We start from the raw sequence: 24,137 nt of genomic DNA, 5'->3' as shown, positions 1-24,137 counted from the left end.
ATGAAGATATTAAAATTCCAAGTGATTTCTGAAATCATTCATTTCAGCCACACTATTCTACAGATGTAGACTTGGAACTCCAATGATATTAGATGATTCACTCAAGTTCAAATCGCTCATTACAGCAACTGAAGGGCCAGGTAATCACTGTGGTTTTTCCCAGCTCAGCAAAAGGATGCCTTCAAAGCACTATTTTATTTTTTATTCTCTATGGAATTAAAAAAAAAACTTAATGTTCTCATTTTAGTGATCTCTTTTATCTCTTCTCATTTAGATATGAGAGCAGAAAAAGTTTGTCTAAACGTTTCTCTATAGGTTAATATTTGTGAGAAGCATCTTTAAAGTATTTTTTAATTTCTAAAATTTCTAATTCCTTATTAAAAATGGATCCTTTCGACATTCAGATTCAAAGCTGTGGTCTACTAACATGTAGGACCACATTTATAGCCACCAATGTCATAGGACGTATTCAGGCCACTCCTGGTATGAAGTCTATATAAATGACCTTAACCTTAATCAGCTGACTGCCAGTTAAAGAATCTATTACTAATGATATAAACCCCACTGTAGAATGACAATCTCTTAGGTTAACTACCATGGATTAAAAACTGCTAGTCAGATTCAGGAGCGGCCAAAATGCATTACAACTCCAATCTACAACCTGTTCCCAAGTGAAAGATCACCAGTAACAGAGAACCACTCACTTTGGAAGAATAAACGAGCTGGGACAGCTAAGGATACTTTGTCTCAAAGGTAAATTGGACACTTCATACAAGTGCAAAGAAATTATAAGGGAAAAAATGCCTTGTCTAGATGAAGAGGATGTTGTAAACTCTCTGGTTTGTGTCCTGTCTGAGTCTAGGTACCTGTGCTACGAAACGCCTGCCTTTCCTCCCCATCAAATCTGTTTCTAGCTGACTTCTGGCGCCCTACCTCATGGCAGAGCGGAAACCCAAAGGGAGATGGACAATAGTCTGTGAGTCTTCCTGTCCTGGCTCTGGAGAAGCGGGTTGAGGTTCTGTGAGACTCCGCCCCTTGTCTTCACAACAGCTTTCTATAACTTCAACTGTTGGGCAGTTCAGCTTGTTTCTGAGACGGGTGTTAAAAAGTGTGAAGAGAAAAAAAAATCGCCATTTCCCAATCACTCTGCTCTTCCCACACATCTCAGGAGAAAGACGATTCTCCCACAAGAATCCTGTGCTTTAATTATGAGCAGAGCCCATGAAATGTGCTAAGAGATACATCACGCTAGCTCCGCCATTGGTCTCAGCAGACAGAAACAGGGGAGGCTTTCACCATGGGGTACACAGGGAGGGACGCTATTGTGGGTTGAAAACATGGTTGAAAATTCCATTCAATTGAACACCAGGCCACTGTGCTTCTCGTAAATGAACATCGCTTCCATGCTTAATTGTGTGCTATTTTACCTTTCATTAAAAAAAAAAAAAAAAAGTAATTTAAGTTAAATTCAGCCGAACAGCAAAAAGCTCTTGATATTTTGGAACAATTGCTTTGACAGGAGCCCTTGACAGTTAAATGACTCCGTTAAATGAATGTTATAGAAGACACATAATGATTTTTAGTGAAATATTGAATTTAACCACAAATGAGGAGAACCTAGTCGTAAGCATACAGTATCTGTGAATACCACCTTGCTTACGAACCTCAATGGATTCTAAAACTTCTAATAATCATGCAATCAGCCAGTTAGCCGGAGAGCGTTTCCCATCTTGATGTTCTCTCTTTATTTTCGGCTCCTGCTTTTGTAGGTTTTTAAGTCCGAAAAGTCAATAAGAAGATATCGGTTCTGAAAATAATTTCCCCTTATAGCACAGCACCTTGCAGTGGGAGAATTAATGAAATTAATGCTGCCCGACTATGGAATGCCTTCTCGCTCCCTTCCCTCCATTGCTGAATAGGATTCTTTCGGGAAGGGAGACCTCAGAGAGGCTGTGAGCACAGTGCCTGGGAAAATCAGGGGGCAGTGGATGCCAGCGTTTCCTGCAACCGCGAGAGACTCAGTTTTCCTCCTCTTATTTTTATGGACTTAATGCGAGATGGTATCGAGGTTTTCTTTAAACATGTTTTCTCATGACTAACAACTGAAGTATGTACCGAAATAATAAAACTGGTGCTGTTCAATTTCCTTTTTTAAATTCAACTGTAATATAAGTGAGAGAGAGCCATGGCGACGGGGAAATCTGACTTGTTATAAAATTCTGTTTTCTGAAGACGGAGAGGAGCTAGAAATCTCAGTGGATCTGAACCACCACGTGGGTGGAGACATTTGAATGGAAGAACTGAGTCAGAGAGACAGGAATGTTCTCTATCTTGTTTGTCTGGCAAGCTGATGTAAAAAGATGCCAAGCATTTAGAGTGGTATCAGGTGGCTTTATTTCCTCACACACAGCTGGAGCAACAGCACTTCCCGATTCCTGAAGCAGGTTAAACCTCAGATCTTCCTGAGTCCCCACTGGCCCTTGCTTTACTCAGTAGCTGTCCTTACCTTAATTGTCTCTTTATAAGCCTGCCCCTTACTGAAAACAGGAAGTGTCTCCATCTCTCTCTCACACACACCCCACTCCAGAGCCAATATGAGCTCTTCCATAAATGTATCCTGAACAAACAAGTTTTCATGTCCTATGAACTATATGGGAAAGGCTAGACTATTCATATATTTGAGATATATATATATATATATATATATATATGTATATATTCCAGCTATGCCTACTGTAGGCCTACCATGGGCCACGAGGCCTACACTTAGTATCATCTAGAACTCTGTTACTCAATGTGTGGTCCATGGGCCAGCAACATGAACACTTCCTGGGAAGTTTATGCCTAATCTGAGATTCCACCTCAGATCTCCAGCTGACATCTGCATGACAACCAGACCCCCAGTGTCTCACACGAGAAGCATTTAGGACTGATCCCTGCCAGTGTGACACCTGAAAAAGTAGGCTGCTTAGGGCGGAGGATAAATCAGGCTGTGGCACTGTGATTAATGAGGGTCCACTGAGACCACTCAGAGAGAGCTCTGGGACAGTCACACAACGCTCACAGGTGAGAGACCGCTTCCCCTGGAACTCTTCCTAGATACTTCTTCACACTTGCCTGTCTAAAGACACAGCTGCTCCTAATAATTGTCTTCTCTCCTTGGTGCAAAGCAAGTATTTCTCGTCAGCATGCTGACATTTGCAGGAGCTGCGCCTTTCTCCACTAAAACTGTGCCTGACTGAAAGGATGTTGCTGACACCTGAATAAGAAATGCAACGACTCCATGTTATGTAAATTTAATTATTTCCTTCAATTTTTTTTTTTTTTCAGGAATCTATTTTCCTTTCCCCAAGATTTGGTTTTTGGTTTTTGGTTTTTGTTTTGTTTTGTTTTAAATCCTGGCAATTTTCATTTAAAAGGAATACATGTCAGCAGTGGTTCACTGCACAGGCTGACATGGGATTTCATAGAGAAAGAGGTGCCGCAGCTTTAATCTAATTTGGGCTCTCAATTCCCAGCTAATGTATCTGGGGATCATGATGTATGCGTTCACAGGAGACATCTGTAACACAGAGTCCAGCTCTGCAGTTCTCCCAAACACAGGTTAAAAAAAGAAATCAGTCAGAGTTCTGCAGCTGCCCCACAAAATAATAAATCTCCATGTACTCACAGATGTAGAAATACTCTCGGCCTGGCCTGAATTCAAATCCTAAAGAAAAGGGAGTGAAGAGCTGGAATTTTTCCGAGAACTTCAGCGGTCCATTTGGAGAGTGAGGCCGGTTACATTCCCATCTCTTGAACCCTTTGGACGTGTGGTCACAGGCACTGTAGCCATCAAAATTCACCATGTACAGGACATAGCGCTCAGTCTTATCTTCTGGGACAGAGTCCTCATAGTGAGGGCAAAAAACATCCAGGTAGTCATTGATACAGACATCAATGTGGTAGTCACCCCTCTGGAATCTGTTGGAAACAGAAGGAAAGAATACTGTCATTCATACAGGGAGGTGTTTCTGCTCGGAATCAACAGTTGTATCCTTCAATAACTCCGCAGATAAAACATTAAGTATGAAAGTCTTCACTGAACACTTATGATTTATAGCCTGATTTGAAATGTTTTAAACATAATACATACATACACACATGTCGGGCCTTGGCCATTTAACCTGCACCATCAATCACGTAGGATGCAGGTAGAGGGCATGATTGACAAGTCTCCACCTCCAGAGATTAAAATATTAATGAGTTATCTAAAGGCGGGGGGGGGGGGGCATAGCTAATTAAGTTATTCCCTCCCCTACCCCCCTCCCTGTAAAAGTCAGGCTCCCCTGGCTTTTGGGGGAGCACACACCATCTACACCCACTCACCATGCCATGAACAATAAAAGCTTTGGAAAACCAGACTCCACGTGTCACCTGGGCCTTCCTGCGCCAGATTCCCAGCCTTTGGAACCCTGAGCCTTGCCAATGCAGCCGCTGGCCCACCTGCAACGGCTTTGTGAATGTGGGACCTTCTGCTGGTGGTGTGGGAAGCCCAACCGGGACCCAGCTGCCAGACCGCCGTGGTACCACACCGCCGGACTCCCCCTGCCCTCTGCAAGGTTTTTTTCCCACACACACATACACAAACACACACACAAACACACATACATACACACACACACACAAACACACACAAACACACACACACACACCAGCCCTGCAAGTACCACCAAATGCCCACTTCAGTTTAATTTTATAAAATGATGGCTTCTATGTTTTAATTAATAACTTCCTCCAAACAGCTGAAAGTTATTTCACAGGACATACTGAAGTGGGAATCAAGAATCATGTGGGTAAATCTTTCTCAGTCTAAAGTCATGGCAGGAAAGTGTACAAAGAAGAGAGAGAGAGAGAGCTTTTGTTTTTAGCTCATGAGGAAATTCTTCCCTAAGCCCTCAGAAAGGTTCACCATAAAACCATGTTCCTGCTGAAATACAGCACTCATAAAGTGCCATAATCTTCGCGCTGGACAGTCAGTCTCACATGAACACTTCCCAGTGACGATGAGCGGGTCAATTCCATTTTTGGACATCTCTAAATGTTAGAACCTTTCTTCCTATATTGAGCATAAATCTGCTTCTGTGTAATTTCTACCCACTGATCCGACTTCTGCTGCCTGGAGTTACAAAGGGCAAATCTAATTCCTCTTCTGCAAGGTAGTCTATAAAACATTCAGAGATGTCAGCAGTCTCTGTAGTCTCCTTTCCCTTTCCCCACACGTGAAAATCGCCCCGTTCCTTTGGTTATCTCTGGGATGATTCCCAGACTCCTTCTCATTCCAGGATCCTCCCACGCCCTCCAGTTCCCCATTGAGTTCTTAAAATGGAGGGACCCACACATGAGACTTTCAGCACCTAGGAACTAATGTTCAGCCTGGGAGAAACAGACCACTTTTCCTCTCAATGCTAAATACTCTCTGACAAAGATTCCCTTTGGAGAGACAACACTGTTTAAAAAGGAAAGAGACAGCGTTACTCATTGTGTGAGAAGAACTAGTTTTAAGAATCCGATCTGGTGAAGTCATAAATCATCCGGAGCCTCAGTTTCCCTGCACGTAAGATAGGATGACAAAGAGAATCCGCCCTGCTTGCCTCCCAAGGCCCCTCAAGTCTCAGAGGAGGCGACACAGGAAGAACACCTTGTGGTTTCATCAGGGCATCTGCATTTCAGTGAGAATCCTCTCTTGTGGGCCACTTCTTGCCAAGAGACCCGTGTGTGTTTCTTTGTGTTTAGAATGCTCATGAGTTCGCCTCCTCTTCATTACTCGCACACAATGATTTGTCAAGAAAGGAAAGACTGTTACCTTTAAAAGATTTTTGAACATCAAGGTAACATCACTGCTAAGGTACAAAGAAAAGACGTGGCAGTGTTCAGACAAACGGGTGCTGGGCTGTGAGCCATCAGCACCCGGGGGCGGCCTGACAGCTTCGGACAAAGCCAGACAAGGACTGCGGCAGAAGGCGATGCCCAGATGCACTTTATACTATTATATTATTATTACAGATTTTAAAGACATTCAAGGAGGAAGTTTCTTTTCTCTCCCTAAGTGTCACTCACGCCAGCTTGACTAGCATTTGAAAGTGCTCAAATTGGAAATGAAAACTGTCACTACCTGGGTTCACCCTGTCACTGCTTTATTCTGTAATTCTGTTATTCTACAATTAAAGGCCACATTGTCACATTACTATTTTTACTTTTATTATTATTATTATTATTATTATTATTATTATTATTATTATTATTTCAGGCTCAGTTCACCTTTTCCATCTTTATCCCTGCTAATGTTACTAAAATTTTAATGAAGCAAAGTATGGAACTGAAAACCTATTGTACACTGGGTTGACTAGTGTTCCCTTCAGGGAATACTGTGCTTTTTTTTTATGTGAGATGAGTAAATTACTGAGGTCTCTATTGTAAACATGCGATTCTTCGAGAGACTAGTATTCCTCCTCTTCCATCAATATCCAAAGACGATAATCCATCATAGTCAGTTTCCACTTCTACTTCAGTTCCTTGCTTGTCTGTCTTTTCAGACAGGGTGTTACATAGCCGAGGCTATACTGGAATCTGCTCTGTTGCCAAGAATGGCCTTGAGCTACTAAACCTTTTGTATCTGCCTCCTAAGTGATAGGATTGTAGGTCTGTCTGTTTGGGTTCAGATCTTTAATTTGTACAAGTTTGTTTACTATTGCATGTCAAAGAATAGTATATATATATATATATATATATATATAATAATACAAATAATATATATATATATATGTGTGTGTGTGTGTGTGTATGTATGTAAACAATAACTAACAGAAATTCATGTAAGGTATTACATAATATGCTCAAGTATAAAAGAAAATTCCAGATAGCATAAGATAGTCGTATTTTATACGAAGTTCCCCACCCCCACCCCTTGGGTACAAACGGTCATGGCTTACTCATTGTGAAGAAACTCACGAGCGTGACTTAACACTGAGCACTTTCTGTGTGACACTCATTATTTCAGTTAATATTCACCGCAGCACCACAGACTACCCATGTTGTTATATCCATTCAAAGACAAAGAAATCAAGTTTAAGGAATCAAGTGACATGCCCAGTGTTCCTAGCTAGTAAAAGGTAGAGGGGAAAGTGGCCTTGGAGCTAATGCTGTTCATAGCACATTTCCTAAGAGATTAAATTGCTAACACCATGTCCATAGGGCCACTCCATAGTCCCTAGAGGGACAATTCTCATCCTCAATGGGGTGGGTGCCAGTTCTCTCTTCCATTCACTGATATAACAAGTATTTGCTGCCCTGCTTTTGTGTGTGTTCTACATCTATGAAATGCATCTAATATAAAATACTCAAAACAACTACCCTGAGTTATGCTTACATTAGCAGCCAGGAACAGCTCCAGAGAGGACATTATCCTCTCAGCCCAATGTTTCACAGTATATAGGTGGTGGGGCTAAAATCATAACCCAAGTCTTACATGGTTCTGAAGTATATTCTCTCTTTGTAAGCATGAGGGCTGCATGGTAAGATAGTTCCATAGTTGTAGCAGCTTCTCTTCTTACAATGGCAGCCTCTTAGAAGTGTGGGTACCAGTTTACTTTAGGGGTATATCAATATAAGTCAAGCCCTGCTTCTCCTCCCTGCCTACTCACTTGATTCCAAAATCCTAAACCAGCAGCCAAGGGGAAGCTCTTAACTCATGCTCATTATTCTAGTCTTTCACAGAATAAAGTATTCTCAGGCTCAGCAGCCATTCACATAAAGAGATCTTTTTCCATCAGGAAACAGCTTTCCTGAGCTTGGGTTCACATCAAAGCAGAAATACTCATCTAGAAAGATTCTAGAAAGACTTTGAACGCCAATATTTACAGATGCCCTGGGGCACACAGCCACCACGTTAACAGGTTAGTCAATAGCTACCTTTCCTGCAAATTTCTCCTCTTTTTTACTTCCTCTAATTTTACTCACTGTGCCTAGCAGTGGCCTCTGAGATCCCTGTATCTTGTTAAGAGCTATAGTATCTGGCACCCCACCAATAAAGCAGCAGCCATTCTTCCTCCACTAAATTATCACTGGTTCACAGTGCAGAAGCATGAACACTCACTGGATTTAGTAAGGGGATTTCATCTGCAGAAAACACCATTATGACTGTCCTCACAATGTAAATATCTCAGGAGCCAGAAACATCTCACATGTCTAGAAAGATGACCTCTGCTCCTCACTGGGATACATGGCTGATCAGATCATTGTTCCACACAACAGGCAATAATATTCTCCTGCAGCAAAATTTATTTCACACATCTATCAAAATTGAGCAGTAGATTGGTTAAGGATCAATGTCATCTATAACACAAAGGTTCTGTTTCACTTGACTAAGAATAAAATTCAGGGCTGGAGAGACGCTTCAGCAGTTAAGAGCACTGACTGCTCTTCTAGAGGTCCTGAGTTTAATTCCCAGCAAACACATGGTGGCTCACAACCATAAATAACGGGATCCGATGTCCTCTTCTGGTGTATCTGAAGAGAACAATAATGTACTCATATAAATAAAATAAATAAATCTTTTTAAAAAAAGAATAAAATTCAGCACAAAACTATGCCCCTTTAATCTTTTTCAATACCCAGAGTAAATTTTAAATTATATACTTGATGGAGGGCAGAGAAAATGGAAGCCACTTGACTGATGAAAGGAAAGGCACAGTTCAAGGACAACCTGTGGCAAAGTGACCACAGAAGCAAGGAACTATGAGAGACCTGGGAAATACACCTCCAGATGCAGTTGAGTGGATATGTCTCACAGAATTTGGCTACGGACTTTTCAACACATGGCCAAACTTAATCTTGATCATCAATTTAAAACCAGTGTTAATATCTCTTTCCTTAGCTGACCAGTGCAGTTAGAAGTCAATCATGACTTGAATCTCAAAACTCATATCAAATATGGATAAGACACGACTGTGATGGCCGTCTCTTCACTGAGTTCTCAATGATGCACCCTCAAATGCATACTGAGACATGAACTAAGGCATCACTGGACAGCATGAGTCAGCCTGAGATATAACATCTCTGTCCTGTTAACCACTTTCTTTTTCACTCTGGGTCACTGAGGACTGGAGCATGTAGTCCTTGAGTTCTTGGGTTCTTTATCAGCGGAGTCCTTAACTTAATCCTGTCCTTTGGTGACTCTTTGTTAAAGCAAATAGATATGGCCCAGCTGTCTTTGTCAGTGGATGCTGTTTCATGTCACTGACCTCCTCTAACATATGCCTCTGCGTTGTGGATCTTGACAGATAGAGAGCAAACAGAAGCAGAAGGATGGAGACGGTGTCCTGGGCTTCAGGATGTGGTGCTACAGAGACACAATCTCCCTCCAGCCACGTTCTCCCACATGCCCGCTCTCGATCCACCCTCCTTTGCTAGAGCCAAAATGCATTTCATTTCAGTAGCTGGAAAAGGAAGGGGATGGTACCTATTTAAAACATTCTAAATTGGCCTATAGCATATGTTGCTGGCACAGCAGAGAGCCTGCTTCCAGGGAAGTACGTAGTGAGGTATTTTATCAGGCAGCTCCTGAGTGAAGTGGCTTCCCTCCATAAATGCAGAAACAGCACCACTGAAACGAGACACTGCCATCAGAAGTTAGGGAGCTTCAGGGCACCTTTATTCCCCTTCGGGTAATGTCTTAAAGAATTCCACAATGAAAATGTTATCTCTCTCCAATCGGATGGCTGATGACTACATTTTAAATGTATTTTAACATGTCAAGAGGTGATTCCTATTTGAACAAGACTGAGCCATCACTTCTTTAATTACAGGGCAACCTAATGGATTACGTTCTGAAGCTGAAATGCAAAAGAATGATATGATTTATGATCAAAGATTAAGCAAATTTATCGGCTCAGGGTTCCTCTCGAATTTTAAACCAAATCAAGAGCTTGTATGGCTCTGCAGTGGCTGTCTTTCAATTCCTCTAGTTCTGATTTAAAGTCTAATTATAGAATAAGATGTGTCTGTTAGCCAGAAGAATTTCTCATTTGCCCCAAAAGGATCCAATGGGGCCCCCATAAGAGACTTGGGCTTCATTCAGTTTTTAACTGTGCTTCTGTGCAGTGGGTAGGACAGCAGCCCTGTTACATAACATGCCTCCCCCTGGCTCCTTCTGCACTTTCTCACAGTGCAGAATGCAAGCCTTATGGCCTCTACCCTAAATCTGAAGATGTTCTTTTTTCGTTTTCCTGAAGAGGTTAATGCATGAAATATAAACAGTAAATGAAGCTTGGCACAGATAAATGGCGGCGGCAGCAGCACCGAGGGCTGAACAAATATTTGTTTTGCTAATTTTAAACTTTTTTCCCCTCTCCTGGGCTAAAACAGGGAGGATCTTTGGGTTAAGTTGGTAAGTTGGATTCCCTTTCACACCCGGCACTCAGAGTTTGAGGTGCAGATAGTTTCAGCACACCAGATCAGTTGAAGTTAATGACCAACACACAGCACTGGGCTGCCTGCCTCTTCCAGGCTGTGAGAGAAGTGAAGACTCACAAAACAGAGCAGGAAACGTGCTTCCATGTGCATCTTGGGGGTATGCAAGTCCTCCCTTCTCTTTGGCAGATGAAATTCAGCCCATTATAAGCTGCATATATGTGGTGTAGTGCATGCACTAATAGCGTCTGCTACACTGGATACCTTTTCATCCAATGATCTGTAAGGTACTGATGAAATGTTTACTTTCCAGATTTAAGTGCTCTGTTGATCCATTCATGAAGATGCCAAACAGAATCCATGGATGTGAATGCTTTGTTAGTACAGAGGTCTGTGGCATGACCACTCTCATTAACTATTGGTAATATTAAGATGATATAATATTCCTGGCTGGATACAAGAATCCATCAGTAATACACTAACTTTGACATTGGGTTTTTTTTTCTCTGTACTATGTGTGTGCGCTTTAAAGTCCCATATCTGATATTAGTTACCTTATCAAATGGTAGATATGTATCTTAAACAGCTCTGCTTTGTTGATAGTCTAGTATCACGAGTTTGAAATTTTTTAAAAAATGTATTTCCTGTAAGCAGCACTTGCTTCAAACACAAGACACACAGAAGGTCCTCTGTCCCAGTGTTTGAACTCATCTGGAGTTTGTTTTATTAGCTTGACAGAGGAGTTCCAAAGGAAACAAAGCATTAAATTGGCAGGACCTAAACAAGACTTTTCTCTAGAAAAGATCTGGGTATTTTGGGTGACAGTCTAATTGCTTTTAAGCCCCCAGTGAAGCCAGAGGCAGGGAGAGAGAGCATGTCACTGTCAGCAGCCAAGTCAGTCTGTTAACCAAGCAGAGACCCAACAGGGCGGACACATCACAGACCATGTCAAATAGAAACAAAAATAAAGAATTAACATCTGGCAATCAGTGTGGTCTTAACGTGGGTCACCTTTACAATGCAGAATAGGCTCTTTCTCGCTACATCTGCCGTCCAGGAGCTGGGAAGTAGGCTCTAGGCCATCTGGAGTTTTAGGGCCTCTTAAGTATATGGGCAGAGTCACCGACACATATATACAGATTGACTAAGAGTAGGTCCGGAAAAAAAAATCACCAAATAGGTGATACAGCCAATGTCTTAGGGACAGACCAAATGAGTTCATTATGATCATGGTACATGGGAGTCTATCAAACCAATAAACCAGCCACCGAGGTGCTCACTTCTAAGCATGTCACTCTATCTGCTGTGGGATGGTAGCATCTGGCACATTCCAGGCCGTTCTTAGTTTCAGAAGTAATAATAATGAAAGAGTAATTATAAAACTCTTCTTTTGTCACCAACTCAAGGAGAGCTTTGTGGAAAACAGTGACTTGATACTTCTTAACTACCTAAGGTATAGTAAGTAAAATATCTGCATGAGCTGCATGAGCCAGTAGTAACTTTGTGAAAGTTATCTTCTAAGTCCCAGAATGCCTTGACTTTTCAATAACTGAAATCTCCAGGACTTATGTGGAATTAGTCTGTATGAATTCATTGCTAAATTCAAGCAAGACACAATAGGCAAGAAGAAAAGAGAAACTATATATGTTTTATGGCTATTTTTTTACTTTGACCAATATCAGCCAAAAGGGATCATGTGTGCCAATGAATAATATCAGCTCATAGAGAACTGTGGTTTGTAAAGCAGAGATTGGTGTCGTTGCTATGCAAGATGGCATGCAAGAGGTAGCTAGGTTCATGGACCACTTAAGACCTTTGAGTGGCTGAATAAAAATCCGACTGGGAATAAGGTTAAGAAGGGAAAGGAGATGGAATCTGGAGTATCAAGAAATTAGATGTTCACTATTGTCGTTAAAAGTATTGGATCCATCCAAAGAAAATGGGTAGATTTGGGGTGGGGGAAGGCTGGGACATGCCTGTAAGTCTATTATTCACCTGTCTCCTTGATGCTGCAGCATCTATTGTCAGTCACCCCAACCCCTGGCTGAGTATCTGCACTTCAATGTGTGTCCAAAGAAGGGAAATTTTATTTGAAAATAAAGTGATTTGTAAAGCGTGGAATGATCTTGTGGATCCTGTGTCCCTGTATGAAATTTTCAGAACACTTTAATGGTATGATATATATATATATATACACACTATATGTATATATATACTATATTCTATATGTATATATACTATATGTATATATACACAATATATATATATATATATATATATATATATATACATACATATATAGTCAAGAACACAAAACCAAATAACAGCAGACTGCAAAAGAGAAAATGATAATCAGAACTGTTGTTCAAGCAATGCTAGAAGATTATGCCTAGCCAAGGAGGCAACTTGAGCACCTAAGGCAGAATGAAAGTTTCTCTCTTGTCATTAAGTCCTCTATTCAATTACCATTTATCGGGGTAATTAAACACTGGAAAGTGATGCCAAGCTAATTGTTAGATTATGATAATTACATGTCTTTGCTATGCTACAGCTGATCAAAATAAGATGTGGTCCCGCGCTCTTAGCTGAGGCTGTTCTGTAATCGGCATACTTTTGTACAGCACCAGCCCGTTTATTACTAATTCATTACAAATCAGGCGGAGAAGCTTATTATTTGTAATGTTGCCCCCCCTCAAGTCTCCTGGAACAAGACTCCCAAAAGGTTAAGCACAAACTGCTGCCTCTCATTGGCCCATTTCCATCCCAATTACACAGCTGAGCAGCACTGGGTGCCTCTATTTGAGAGGGTTCAGCAGTCTGCTTCACAAAACCCTGCAGCCGCCTATCACACTGGCAGGAACACCCAAGACTCCTTTCAGCCTCTGCCAACCACTGTTCTGTTCTGAGTTGTGTCCCCGGCAACCAGAAGCTGGCAATCCAGAGGATCTTTGGGTCTGGAGGCTCCCGTCTGCTCAGGTCAGGACCAAAGCAGGCAGGGTTTTGGTGCAGAGAGATGTGGCGCATACAAACTGCCTGGCATCCAGGCTCTCTGAGGCTTAACCCCGGGTGAGAAGAGGAAATCAAATTTCTCTGCCTTCAACCAGTCACCACCAGGCAGTGACTCTGATCTTTGGGACAACAGGCCAGAATTAATTCATTGTCCTTAGTCTCCACCTGGCCACAATGCTGGAGGGTTAGAAACATCTTCCCTAAAACTATCACCACCAGAGCATGTTGTATGTAAAGTAAGCACCAGCTTGAAGAGTACCAACCTGTTCCAACGTGCCCATCATGGTCTCCTGTCCCTTTAACACATGGGTGTTTCTTTTCTTCCATATTTGCTGTATTATACACTTAATGTATGTCTATGCCTAGACGACTTACATTGAAAGCCTAACCTCTATATGAATAGATTTCAGACAGAGTCTTTATGAAAATAATTAGGTTAAAAGGGAGTGTTAAGGCACAGCCCTTATCCAATAGGATTAGTGTCCTTTTAAGAGGAGGTATCAGATGAGATCGCCCCTCTGTTGGCCATGGGAAGGCACCGTGACAAGGGAGCTGCTCATAAGCCTTTTATGTAACCCTAACCAACCCCTGCTGGAGCTTGATATTGGACCTCCCGTCTCCAGAAAATAAATGTTACTTAATTTACTTAAGTTGCCAAGTCTAGTGTAGTTTGTAACCATAGCCTGGGTAATACTCAGTCTTAAACATAAAATTAACAGTATAGAAGAAAGTGGAGTAGTTTCAAGTTATAATACTATCGGTGACTATAAGAAGAAGAAATAATGGGTAATAAGTTGAGGAAATGCAATAAACAATAACCAAAAATACTCAGGGAAGAGGGGACTGAGAGGAAAGGGAAGATGGCAGCCTTAAGACCCTGCTGGCACGCGCCACAGCATCCTGCGTACGGAGATGCTCAAAATCCCATGAGCTGTTCCGAGCAGAGAAGACCCTCTGTTTTCCTAAGCAAGGATAGTTTCACCTCTGAATTTAACTTATAGCACTACAAAAGCGACTGTGCTATCACCCAGAAACCTTTCTGGCCTGAGGTTTCAGCTGGGCTTTCTCTTTAGAGACAGAAGGAATGGAGGTATCATAGAAAAGTCACTACTCCATTTTCTCCTCCTTGACCCTGGAAATTAAAATAGACTATGATAGCACCCTTCAAAAAAATCATAGTAAATGTGACTTAGCAACACAACAAACCACAAGGTACTTCTTAATATCAGAACATAGGAAATTGGCATTTAATGCACACGTTGGCAGATAGCCTGTGGTTTAAGACAGGGGTGGGGAGGTGGGAGGTGGGAGGTGTGGAGGGGAGCAGAGCACTATAGACCATCACATAATGTGGGTTTGTAATGCTCACTATTATTATGATTTCTTCCCTGAAGTTATTAAAAGGATATTCATTCATACAGCTGGCTCCTATACTTACTTTTATAGCCTGGACCACAGAGTGATATAAGCAAGAACAACCCAACATTAAACGTAAGAGACGGATTGCTCTATCTCAAGCAAGAGGAGGTAAGAAGCCAACAGTTCATGATTTGTTTCTGAGAAGCAATTCCAAGCGCTTTGAGGACCCTTGTGTATAGTAACCGCTCTCCCCACCTGAATCTTGTTTATCTCAGAGACTGAGGCTGATGTTTTTCTCCATCCTCTTCGTTTTAATAAACTCAACTTTCAAAGATACATTTTCAAAACTGTAGTTCAAAGCAAGAGAATGTGACCTTCCTCTTGAACTCCCAGAAGTTTTGGAATGGCTTGCTACAAGCTTTGAATGAGCCACTTGTACAGGCCCCGAGTTTCAAAGGACATGAGATACAAGGATGGTGAAATGACATGGTGATAACGGCCACTCCACGACAGCTGACAAGTCAGCGCCAGGAGCTTTGAGAGGAAAGGGTCACATCTGGCTTTCCTCAACATGCAGCTAGACGATCACAGATCCCAAAATTCCACCATGTGCACATTAATATTTTATTGCTATTCAAAGTGTTCTCTCTTTTCTGAGAAAGAAAACAAAACCAAACAAAAAAACTGAGCTAGGGCCAGTCACAAACTCAGCACTGATGAGCTAGGTCAAAAAACAATAAATGGGTTTATGAAACCTGTGGTTGCTGCTGTGTCAGCCTGGAATTTAACACACAGAATCTATGTCCAACATCCGATAAATGTGACTATCGCTTGTCATTCAATTTATTTACAGAATAAAGCCAATTTCATTTGTCAAAGTTTTAATTTAACATCTGCTTCCTACTTTGTACATGCCAAATATTTAATTAAAATCATAACCCATTTTTACATGCTAAAAGGAACTTGTAGAGTTTTTTTTTTCATCCTAAAAATTAAATATAAAATACACCCTTCAACCCTACCTCAGAGAAGTAGGGTGTAAATCAACAGGGGATGCACTTTGGAGAACTCAGATTTACAAGTGCAAGGAAAATACTCTATCCACAAACAAAATCCACAGCAGGAAAGAGCTAAGATCCACCCAAAGACAGTAAGAAAGGCAGAAGTTATGGTCCCTAAACATGCTGGTTCCCATGGTATAATACCCATAACTAGCAAGAGTATCATGTGGCATGCATTGATCAGGTAGCTACCAAAAGTCCACAGTCCACAGCATGGATGAAGAGCAGCATCCAAGGTTGGTACCATCAAGCCCAACCTGGAGCATGTGAGCTGTGAGAAGCAGCAGTCAAGGCTGGAGGAAAGAGCCTGTCCTGGCTGACGAGTCATGTGATCAACTTCATGATCTGGAGCACAAGGTAACTTCAGCTTACAGCTTTGAATTTTAAAAAGTTAAAAAACTATCCTAACCCACTAGGAGGAAGTGAACTGAAAATTAAGACGTATAGGAGCACATAGTGTTTTTATTTTTTTATTTATTTTTATTTTATTATAAATAAAGATTTCTGGTACTAAAGCTAAAAATATGGACTTCTATGTGTGACTCACTTCTAATAGAACATTAAACTTAGCTTTGTTTATTTTTCAAATCAGGGTGGTGGCTTCAACATATAATATGTCTAAAGATAAAAAATATTGCCTAGCATGGTGGTGCACGCCTTTAATCTCAGTGCTTGGGAAGCAGAGGCAGGTGGATCTCTGTGAGTTCAGTGCCAGCCTGGTCTACAAAGTGAGCTGCAGGACAGTTACGGCTGTTATACAAACAAGTCCTGCATCAGACAAATCAAAACCTAAACCAACTAAACCAAACTAAACCAGACCAAACCAAACCAAACCAAACCAAGCCAAACCAAACCATGACTGACAATGTAAATGAAAACATGAAACACTGTTGTTCTCTGACAGGATATTTAAAAAGTTATACCACATAGGAGGAGGCTGTGCTAGAAGAGACTGTGCTGGTTGGAAGGACTAGAAAATTTATAAGAAAGCCCTGAACTGGATATATCACTACTGGCTTTCTTACTAGTAAATTGCACCACAGCATCTTCAAGCACAGCACTGTGTTTGTAACTGTGTGATTACCACGTACACTGAACTCCTCCCAAACGCACCTTTAACATTCCATTTGACTTAACTGTCACAAGCAAGCTAATAGAGAAAAGCAGTGAGAGTCTACCTAAACATGCCTGTAAAATACAAGTTTTGTTTTATTTTAATTTTTTTTCCATTTTTTGGAATTAAAATATAATTATACCACACACACACACACACACACACACACACACACACACACACACTGCTTCCCTCCACCTAACCCTTTTTCCAGGCTTTCTCCTTTCTGTTCCTAAACACTACTCATATTCTCTGCCCTTCGTCCCTAGGAACCACAAGTGTGTGCATGCATCATGCATGGTGTAAGTCCCCCAACAGGGAGTCTGTTTATCTCCCTTTGATACTCCCTAGTCAGCACCAATTACCTTAGAACCTTGCTTCTCCATCAGGAAATATACAAGTGGATGGGTTCTGAGGGACCCTTGTCATACAGATGTTTTCTTCAGTTCCGTAAATTATGTAACGTCTCTTCTGAAAATCCTTTGGGGAGATTTTCAGTCTTACATAGTATTGCTTCCCAGAAATTTAGGTAGCAGTCTGAATTTGATTCATAAAAAAACTTTTCTCTTTAGGGCATCCCTGTGTGTGTCTGTGTGTGTGTCTGTGTGTGTGTGTGTGCCTGCACGCGTGCGCCTCAGAGCATTCCCGCCGCCCTGCCCTCTGAGAAGAGCCGCTAGGAGAGCAGAAGAGACTGAGCTCATGTTTTCCTACGAAAGTCAAGCTGATTGTGTTATCGACTGTCTACCGCATTAGCAATTTCCAGCTGAATTACAAACTGTTTCCCTGCATTATATTATTGCTGTTGTTCAATACCATTTTTATTGCCCTAATGAAACCAAGCTATATAATAAGACCATATAGTGCTGGTCACAGTTGAGCATAATGGAAGGGAGGGAGCTAAGGAAAGATCTAATTTTAAAATATGCAAAGGACGAGGTAAGAAGTGCTGATACTTGGCAGACATGATTCTCTTTATTCCCTTTTCATTTATTGGGACCAAAACAACATGGAGAAATTAAATATTTTCCTTACAGTAGTAGTACAAATAGTGTTTTCCCTACGATGGAATTACTAGTTTCCCCAAGAAAAACAAAACAACAACAACAGAACAGCAGCCAACACACCCCTGAATTTCATACACATCTTTAAAAATAGCTACTCAAGCCAGAGTATTCTAGTGTCATGAAAAAGGACATCCAAAGTCTCTCCGATTAGCAGGGTTCTCTCGTCTACATGTGAGGTTTCTGGAGAAGTGCCAGCACGTTGGTTAAAACCATTAGCACGTTGCTTATCACCCTACAAATGAATCAACCAACAACACAGATGGCCAGCTTGCTACCCGGGGCTAAACACTGCCCATGTAAGATGGCAAATCCACGTTCGACTTCTTTGCCTTTTATACAAAGGCAAGGATTAGCTGGCGGCCTTTTCTACACCCAACACCTTTCGGGTAGGTAGATGTACAAACAAGATAATGGAAGGGATAGACAAAGTGAAAGCAGATGTTGAGTTCACTAGTTACATTGTAACTAGGAGCCTGGCACTTAGAGAATCTGTACCAAAGCCATTGTACCTAGAAACCACTGTGTAGTACAGCAGTAGCAGGTGATCAGCAACTTCCCTGGTTCTAGAAACATCATTTCCCCCATTTGACACCAGAAAAATCCTCCCCGCTGTTTCCTCAGTAGGCACAGTATGAAGGTATAGCTCACTCCTAGTATTCAAATGTGAAGATCTGAGCCTCATTTCACCAAGACACATTCTGGTCATGGAGCCAGCCCTCCCAAGAGCTCTGTTGAGTATTCATATTTCTGTAAGGAATGCTGACAATAGAATCTCCCATGTGGACACATCATGCTGAGTTCTACACACTGTATTTGATACATCGATCTAATGCCAGCAGCTCAGAGCACTCTCCTCAATGCTCAATTTACTTGCATCTTCCCGTTTCTGCACCCTTGAACAAAGCTGAAAATAAATCAGGGTGCTATCTGTTAGACCCTTTTCAATAGCACATATGACTTGAAAGATGAATGAGAATACATATTTATCTTTCCCTATTAGAGTGCTAATTTATGCAAGTCTGTTTGCCTTTTGTATCTATTGATTTGATTCTTGTTGTCTCATCCTCTGTGGCCCATTAGGATCCTAGCTGACTTAGCAATAATGCAAAGTCAGACAAAAATCTGTACAGAGTTTTCCATGCTCTTGCATCTACAGCCCATTTGAAACTTTGCATAAGCAATGCAAGGGGAGCTTGCAGAAGGCTTGAAGATGTACTTCCCCTCATCGCATCAGGAAGAAAACCTCAGAGATGAGAAGAATACTTATGGCTGAAACCTCCCTTCTCAATGTTAAACAGTTGTGTCTGAACACTGGAAAAGAATCCCGCGCTTCAGGCACACTGACATTAAAATAGAAGCACAATTAGAGATTACAGATTATAAAACCAGTAAGCACAGCTGCTACATGCAGGACAGAAACATCCTTTTCCAAATCTACTTGGCAACACAGTTAAACTTAGAAGTAAAATTTCCGTTATGGTGACTACAGAAGAAGAAAGAAGGAGGAAGAGAAGGAGGAGGAAGAGGAGGAGGAGGAAGAGGAGGAGGAGGAAGAGGAGGAGGAGGAAGAGGAGGAGGAGGAAGAGGAGGAGGAGGAAGAGGAGGAGGAGGAAGAGGAGGAGGAGGAAGAGGAGGAGGAGGAAGAGGAGGAAAAGAAGAAGAAAACTTGACCCCAGAGGAATGAATTCTTAGATAATGTTTTCTATTTATTTGTTTTTCATCTCAAATAATTTTTGACTTATTGTTTTACTAGGAGATAAATACATACCCTCACACAGTTTCAATGTTAATTAGCCTAAATGCATCCAGTTTATAGGTTCAAGAAGACAAATCTAATTTTAGTATTGGAAATAAATGATAAAAATATAAAATGGCTTAAGCTGTTGATCAAAGAATAAAAGTATATAGAAGCTTTCATCCTATGATGTGATTTTTTTTTTAAAGCCCAAAGTGTATTTCAGTCTGCTTTGCAGAGTGTGAACGTTAACTTCATAGCTACACTCTGCAGGTTAGCCAGACCTAGAGAGGAAGAAGGGGATGTGCAAACCCTGCATCTGCTCTCTGTCTGCTCCGGGAGCCCTGAAAGCAGGAATCCCACAGCAGAGAAGCCACAGATGCTCAGGAGCCCATGACACGAAGGCTTTTCGGCTTATTGAGCATTCTAGAAGTGCCCAGGCAGCGATGTCTGACATGGGCAGAGGGACGCCTGGCAGGCGTAGAGGTCAGCCACCCAGACTGTTCTAAGGAGGGCTGCCATAGCTCAAGATGTCCAAGACACTAACAGGCAGCCTTGGAACCACCTGGGAGGTGTCAATAAAAAAAAAAGTCAAAATCAGTGTGGAAAGAGAATTTTGTCTTTAATCCTTCTCGTGGCACCTGGCTTTTTTTCCGGGCATATGGTACGTTAAGTTTTCTAGTGTCTGGAGGTTATCAAAGAAGTCAGAGTTGATTAAAGATATTTCAACTTTTAGACATCTCTGATAACTTGAAAGAAACAACTATCTGTTAGTTCTGGCAGGCTATGTAGCAGAGAAGGTCAAGAGACGGGATTCACAGCCACCTGCCAGCTTCAACTCTGGGCTCTGCTACCACTACATAACCTTGACATGTTCTGTTACCTCTCCTCTGATGGTTTCCTCTTCTCTAACACTGGGATAAAAATGATACTTCACACCTACAACACTCATTAGGGCTAACCATTTGATCGGGTTGACGGAAACTTAAAGTACTTGCTGTGAGGATTGGCATACAGTAGGTGCCTAAGAAATAATGAGGAGAGGAGGTGCAACTGTTACCGAGATTATTTTAAAGGGTACTGGCGACAGCCACAAACAAAGACATTTTAATTCATAAAATAAAAAGCCTGGACACTATAGTAAATATCTTTAGTCAACTACTCTGGAGGCTATACCAGGAGGCTGTTGAGTTCAAGGACAGCCTGGGATGCATGGCAAAACCCTCTCAGGACGGAGGGACAGAAGGAATGAACGAAAGATGGAAGGAAGGGCGAGCCAAAGGGAGGGAGGCAAAAGAAGCCAGCAGCATGTGAGCAAGCATCCCCAGACTCGAAATGACTTCTACAATGAAAGTAGCAACAGTAACTGCCGTGTAGCTTGGAGTACAATTAGAAAACATTTTTCATTATGAAATCTGTAAGGGTAACTTTGTCTCTTTAGACAAAGTCTTTCTAAGTGGCCCGGGCAGACGTCAAACTTGCTATGCAGCCCAGGCTGGCCTGTAATCCTGCATCCGCCTTTCCAGTGCTGTGATTAACAGTGCCCACCAGCATGCTTAGCTGATAAAGATACTTCTACGAGAAGTAGTCTGTTTGTGTCTAAATGGAAGGGGAAATGCTGATTCACTTGAAGAGTTGTTTGTGTATTTACAAAGATAACAGCATCCTCCTTCAGGAAGAGTATCAGACATAAACGCATGGAGGCAGAGTGAAGTGAGGCTTGAGTGGTGGGATTTCCAGGACACAGAGGCCATCTCTAAACAAACACACCTTCCCAATGAAACATCTGTCCTTCCCCATGTATGGAGTCTTTCTGCCTGGGAGAAAAAGTACACTTGCTAGTTGGTGCATTGATACACTGTCATTTCTCTAACACACTGATACCTATCACATACAGTACTAAAACTGAATAGACAACTGAACTCGGGGGTGAATTCTGATGACAAAAGGGCTTCAGGAAAGAGGCCCCGAATAGAAAGACAAAAATGGAGTGTGAGACACTGTGACTTCTAAATTTAAGGTGGGTTCCAGAAAGTATCTTCCTATTGCACTGTGATGTACAGTTTTCTGAAGGGAGGAAAATAAAAGCTTGTTTGATTTTAAACATTGACATTGAATGTTGCTAGAATAATATATTTGATTGTGAAAACATATGTATGTTTTATCTCTGTTAATTGATCCATTCATTACAGAGAAGTATATCTATAGCCTTCAGTGTTTCAGGCATCCTAATGTAGGCGGAGAGATAAAAATGAATTAAGCAATAGGAGTGGACAAGCAGTGGGGTCCAGGAGAGACTGCTGGACAAGTCTATAACCACAACGACTAAGTAACAAATGTCCTAAAAGACTTTGATATCAAATGCTACGTCTCTCTTTTCAGACAGCAGGAACAGACTTTGAAAGAATTCTCGAAGACTTCAGACAAGCCGAATTGTGGAACAGATTATTTAAGAAAGAGCGGTGTGGGCTCTGCAGGCACAGTGTCATGCAAACCCAGAAAGGCCTGAAGCAATGTTTTTGTTGAGAGCAAGGGAAACTACTGAGGAGAGTCAAAACTTCACCTGAAACAGAAAAGTCTGCTAGACACTGAAGAAACAGGGAAGGGTTTTAAGAACAGACAGACATGGCTGTGTTTGGAATATATATATATATATTTTCTGGAAAGGGGAGGCTAGACAGAAAGAAAACAAGCCTGAAGTGGGAGATTATGAGGATTCTAGTACAATAGAATATACAGGGCATACACACATATACACACACAGACACACACAGACACAGATACACAGACACACAGACACACACGCACAGACACACACACACAGACACACAGACACACACGCAGATACACACACACACAGACACACACACACAGACAGACATACAGAGACACACACACAGACACACACACAGACACACAGAGACACACACACACACAGACACACACACACACACACACACACACACACACACACGCACCTCACAGGCTTTAGTTGAGGGCATTTGCTCTTTGCCATGTGCCAGTAAACTATTCTGTTATGCATCTATTTGGAGGCTGTTTGCAGAGGCCCTATTCTACACAGGATAGATGACATAGTGAAAAGCAACAAATTACATTAAATGCAAATTCTCTAGGCTTCTTGTGATTGCCTAGATATGAAAGAAGGCTTAAACAGGGCATTTGGAGGATTAAAGACAAAGAGATGAACAAGAGAAAGGTTACAGAGAGGCAGGAACATCAGAGGAAGGTTAAAGATAGTCTTTGGTGTTTGTTCATTATTCGAGCTCAAGCTGAAAGAAGAGTGAATGTAAATGAAGGGCCCGGGCTCACCACAGCTCACCCCTCATAATCTGTAAATGTGGGCAAGCCAATTCATCTCTTAATTTATCACTTTTTAAATACAAAAATGAAAAGTGGGTATTGCAGTTTCTGTTTAAAGGAAGAAGGCATGGGCTGGGGATGTAGCTCTGTTGAAAGGTGCTTGCCCAGCATATTCTGGGCCTTGCCCTCTCTCCCCAAGCCCTGCAAACATAGCAACGGAAACATAAATTTAAAATCTTTCTGGGGAATGGAGATGGCTCAGAAGTTAGGACCACTGGTTGTGCTTCTAGAGGACCCAAGTTTGATTTCCAGCACCCACATGTCTTACAACTATCTGTACCCCAGTTCCAGAGAATCCAACACTCTATTCTGACCTCTGAGAGCACCAGGCACCCACGTGATGCAGAGACTTACAGGTGTCATTGTCATCATCATCATCATCATATGAAAACTGGGGTACGAATAAAGAATGGTATGTAAATAGTAACTGAATTATTTCAACAATTAAATGATAATATAATGAGATAATTCTCAATTGCATTCATGAACTCGACTCATTACATCTGAGCTAACCAACCTCAAAAGTAGCACTCTGGTTGTCTGACGTCTATGACAGAAACTCAAGACAAAATAAAGAAAAACAAGCGGGCTGGAGAGATGGCTCAACGATTAAGAGCACTGACTGCTTTTCTAAAAGGTCCTGAGTTCAATTCCCAGCAACCACATGGTGGCTCACAACCATCTGTAATGGGATCCAATGCCCTCTTCTGGTGTGTCTGAAGACAGCTACAGTGTACATTAAGTAAATAAATAAATAAATATTAAAAAAAAGAAAGAAAGAAAAAGAAAAACAAGCAAAAAACAAAACAAAAAAAGCCCAAAAAACAAAAAAGACAACAAAAAACCAAAATGTGGCAACAAGCCAGGCATAGTGATTCGTGCTTTTAATCCCAGCACTCAGGAGTCAGGAGGGTCAGTGTGAATTCTGGGCTGTCCTAGTCTACAAAGTGAGTCGTCTCAGGGCA

General features: G+C 41.6%; 1 protein-coding gene across 3 annotated transcripts in view; it reads right to left on the bottom strand.

Annotated features, from left to right (window-relative positions):
- Efna5 (ephrin A5) overlaps positions 1–24,137 on the bottom strand; it is a 275,756-nt gene that overhangs the window by 43,467 nt on the left and 208,152 nt on the right. For all 3 annotated transcript variants that reach the window (XM_076914673.1, XM_034521519.2, XM_034521520.2), the window contains exon 2: positions 3,671–3,963. In XM_076914673.1, coding sequence (XP_076770788.1) covers positions 3,671–3,963 — 293 coding nt within the window. The remainder of the gene's footprint in view (positions 1–3,670; positions 3,964–24,137) is intronic.

This window comes from Arvicanthis niloticus, chromosome 17 (assembly GCF_011762505.2).
Source record: "Arvicanthis niloticus isolate mArvNil1 chromosome 17, mArvNil1.pat.X, whole genome shotgun sequence".
Taxonomy (NCBI): Eukaryota; Metazoa; Chordata; class Mammalia; order Rodentia; family Muridae; genus Arvicanthis; species Arvicanthis niloticus.
Note: the sequence above shows the minus strand (reverse complement) of the source record. Positions and strands in the feature narration are given on the sequence as shown.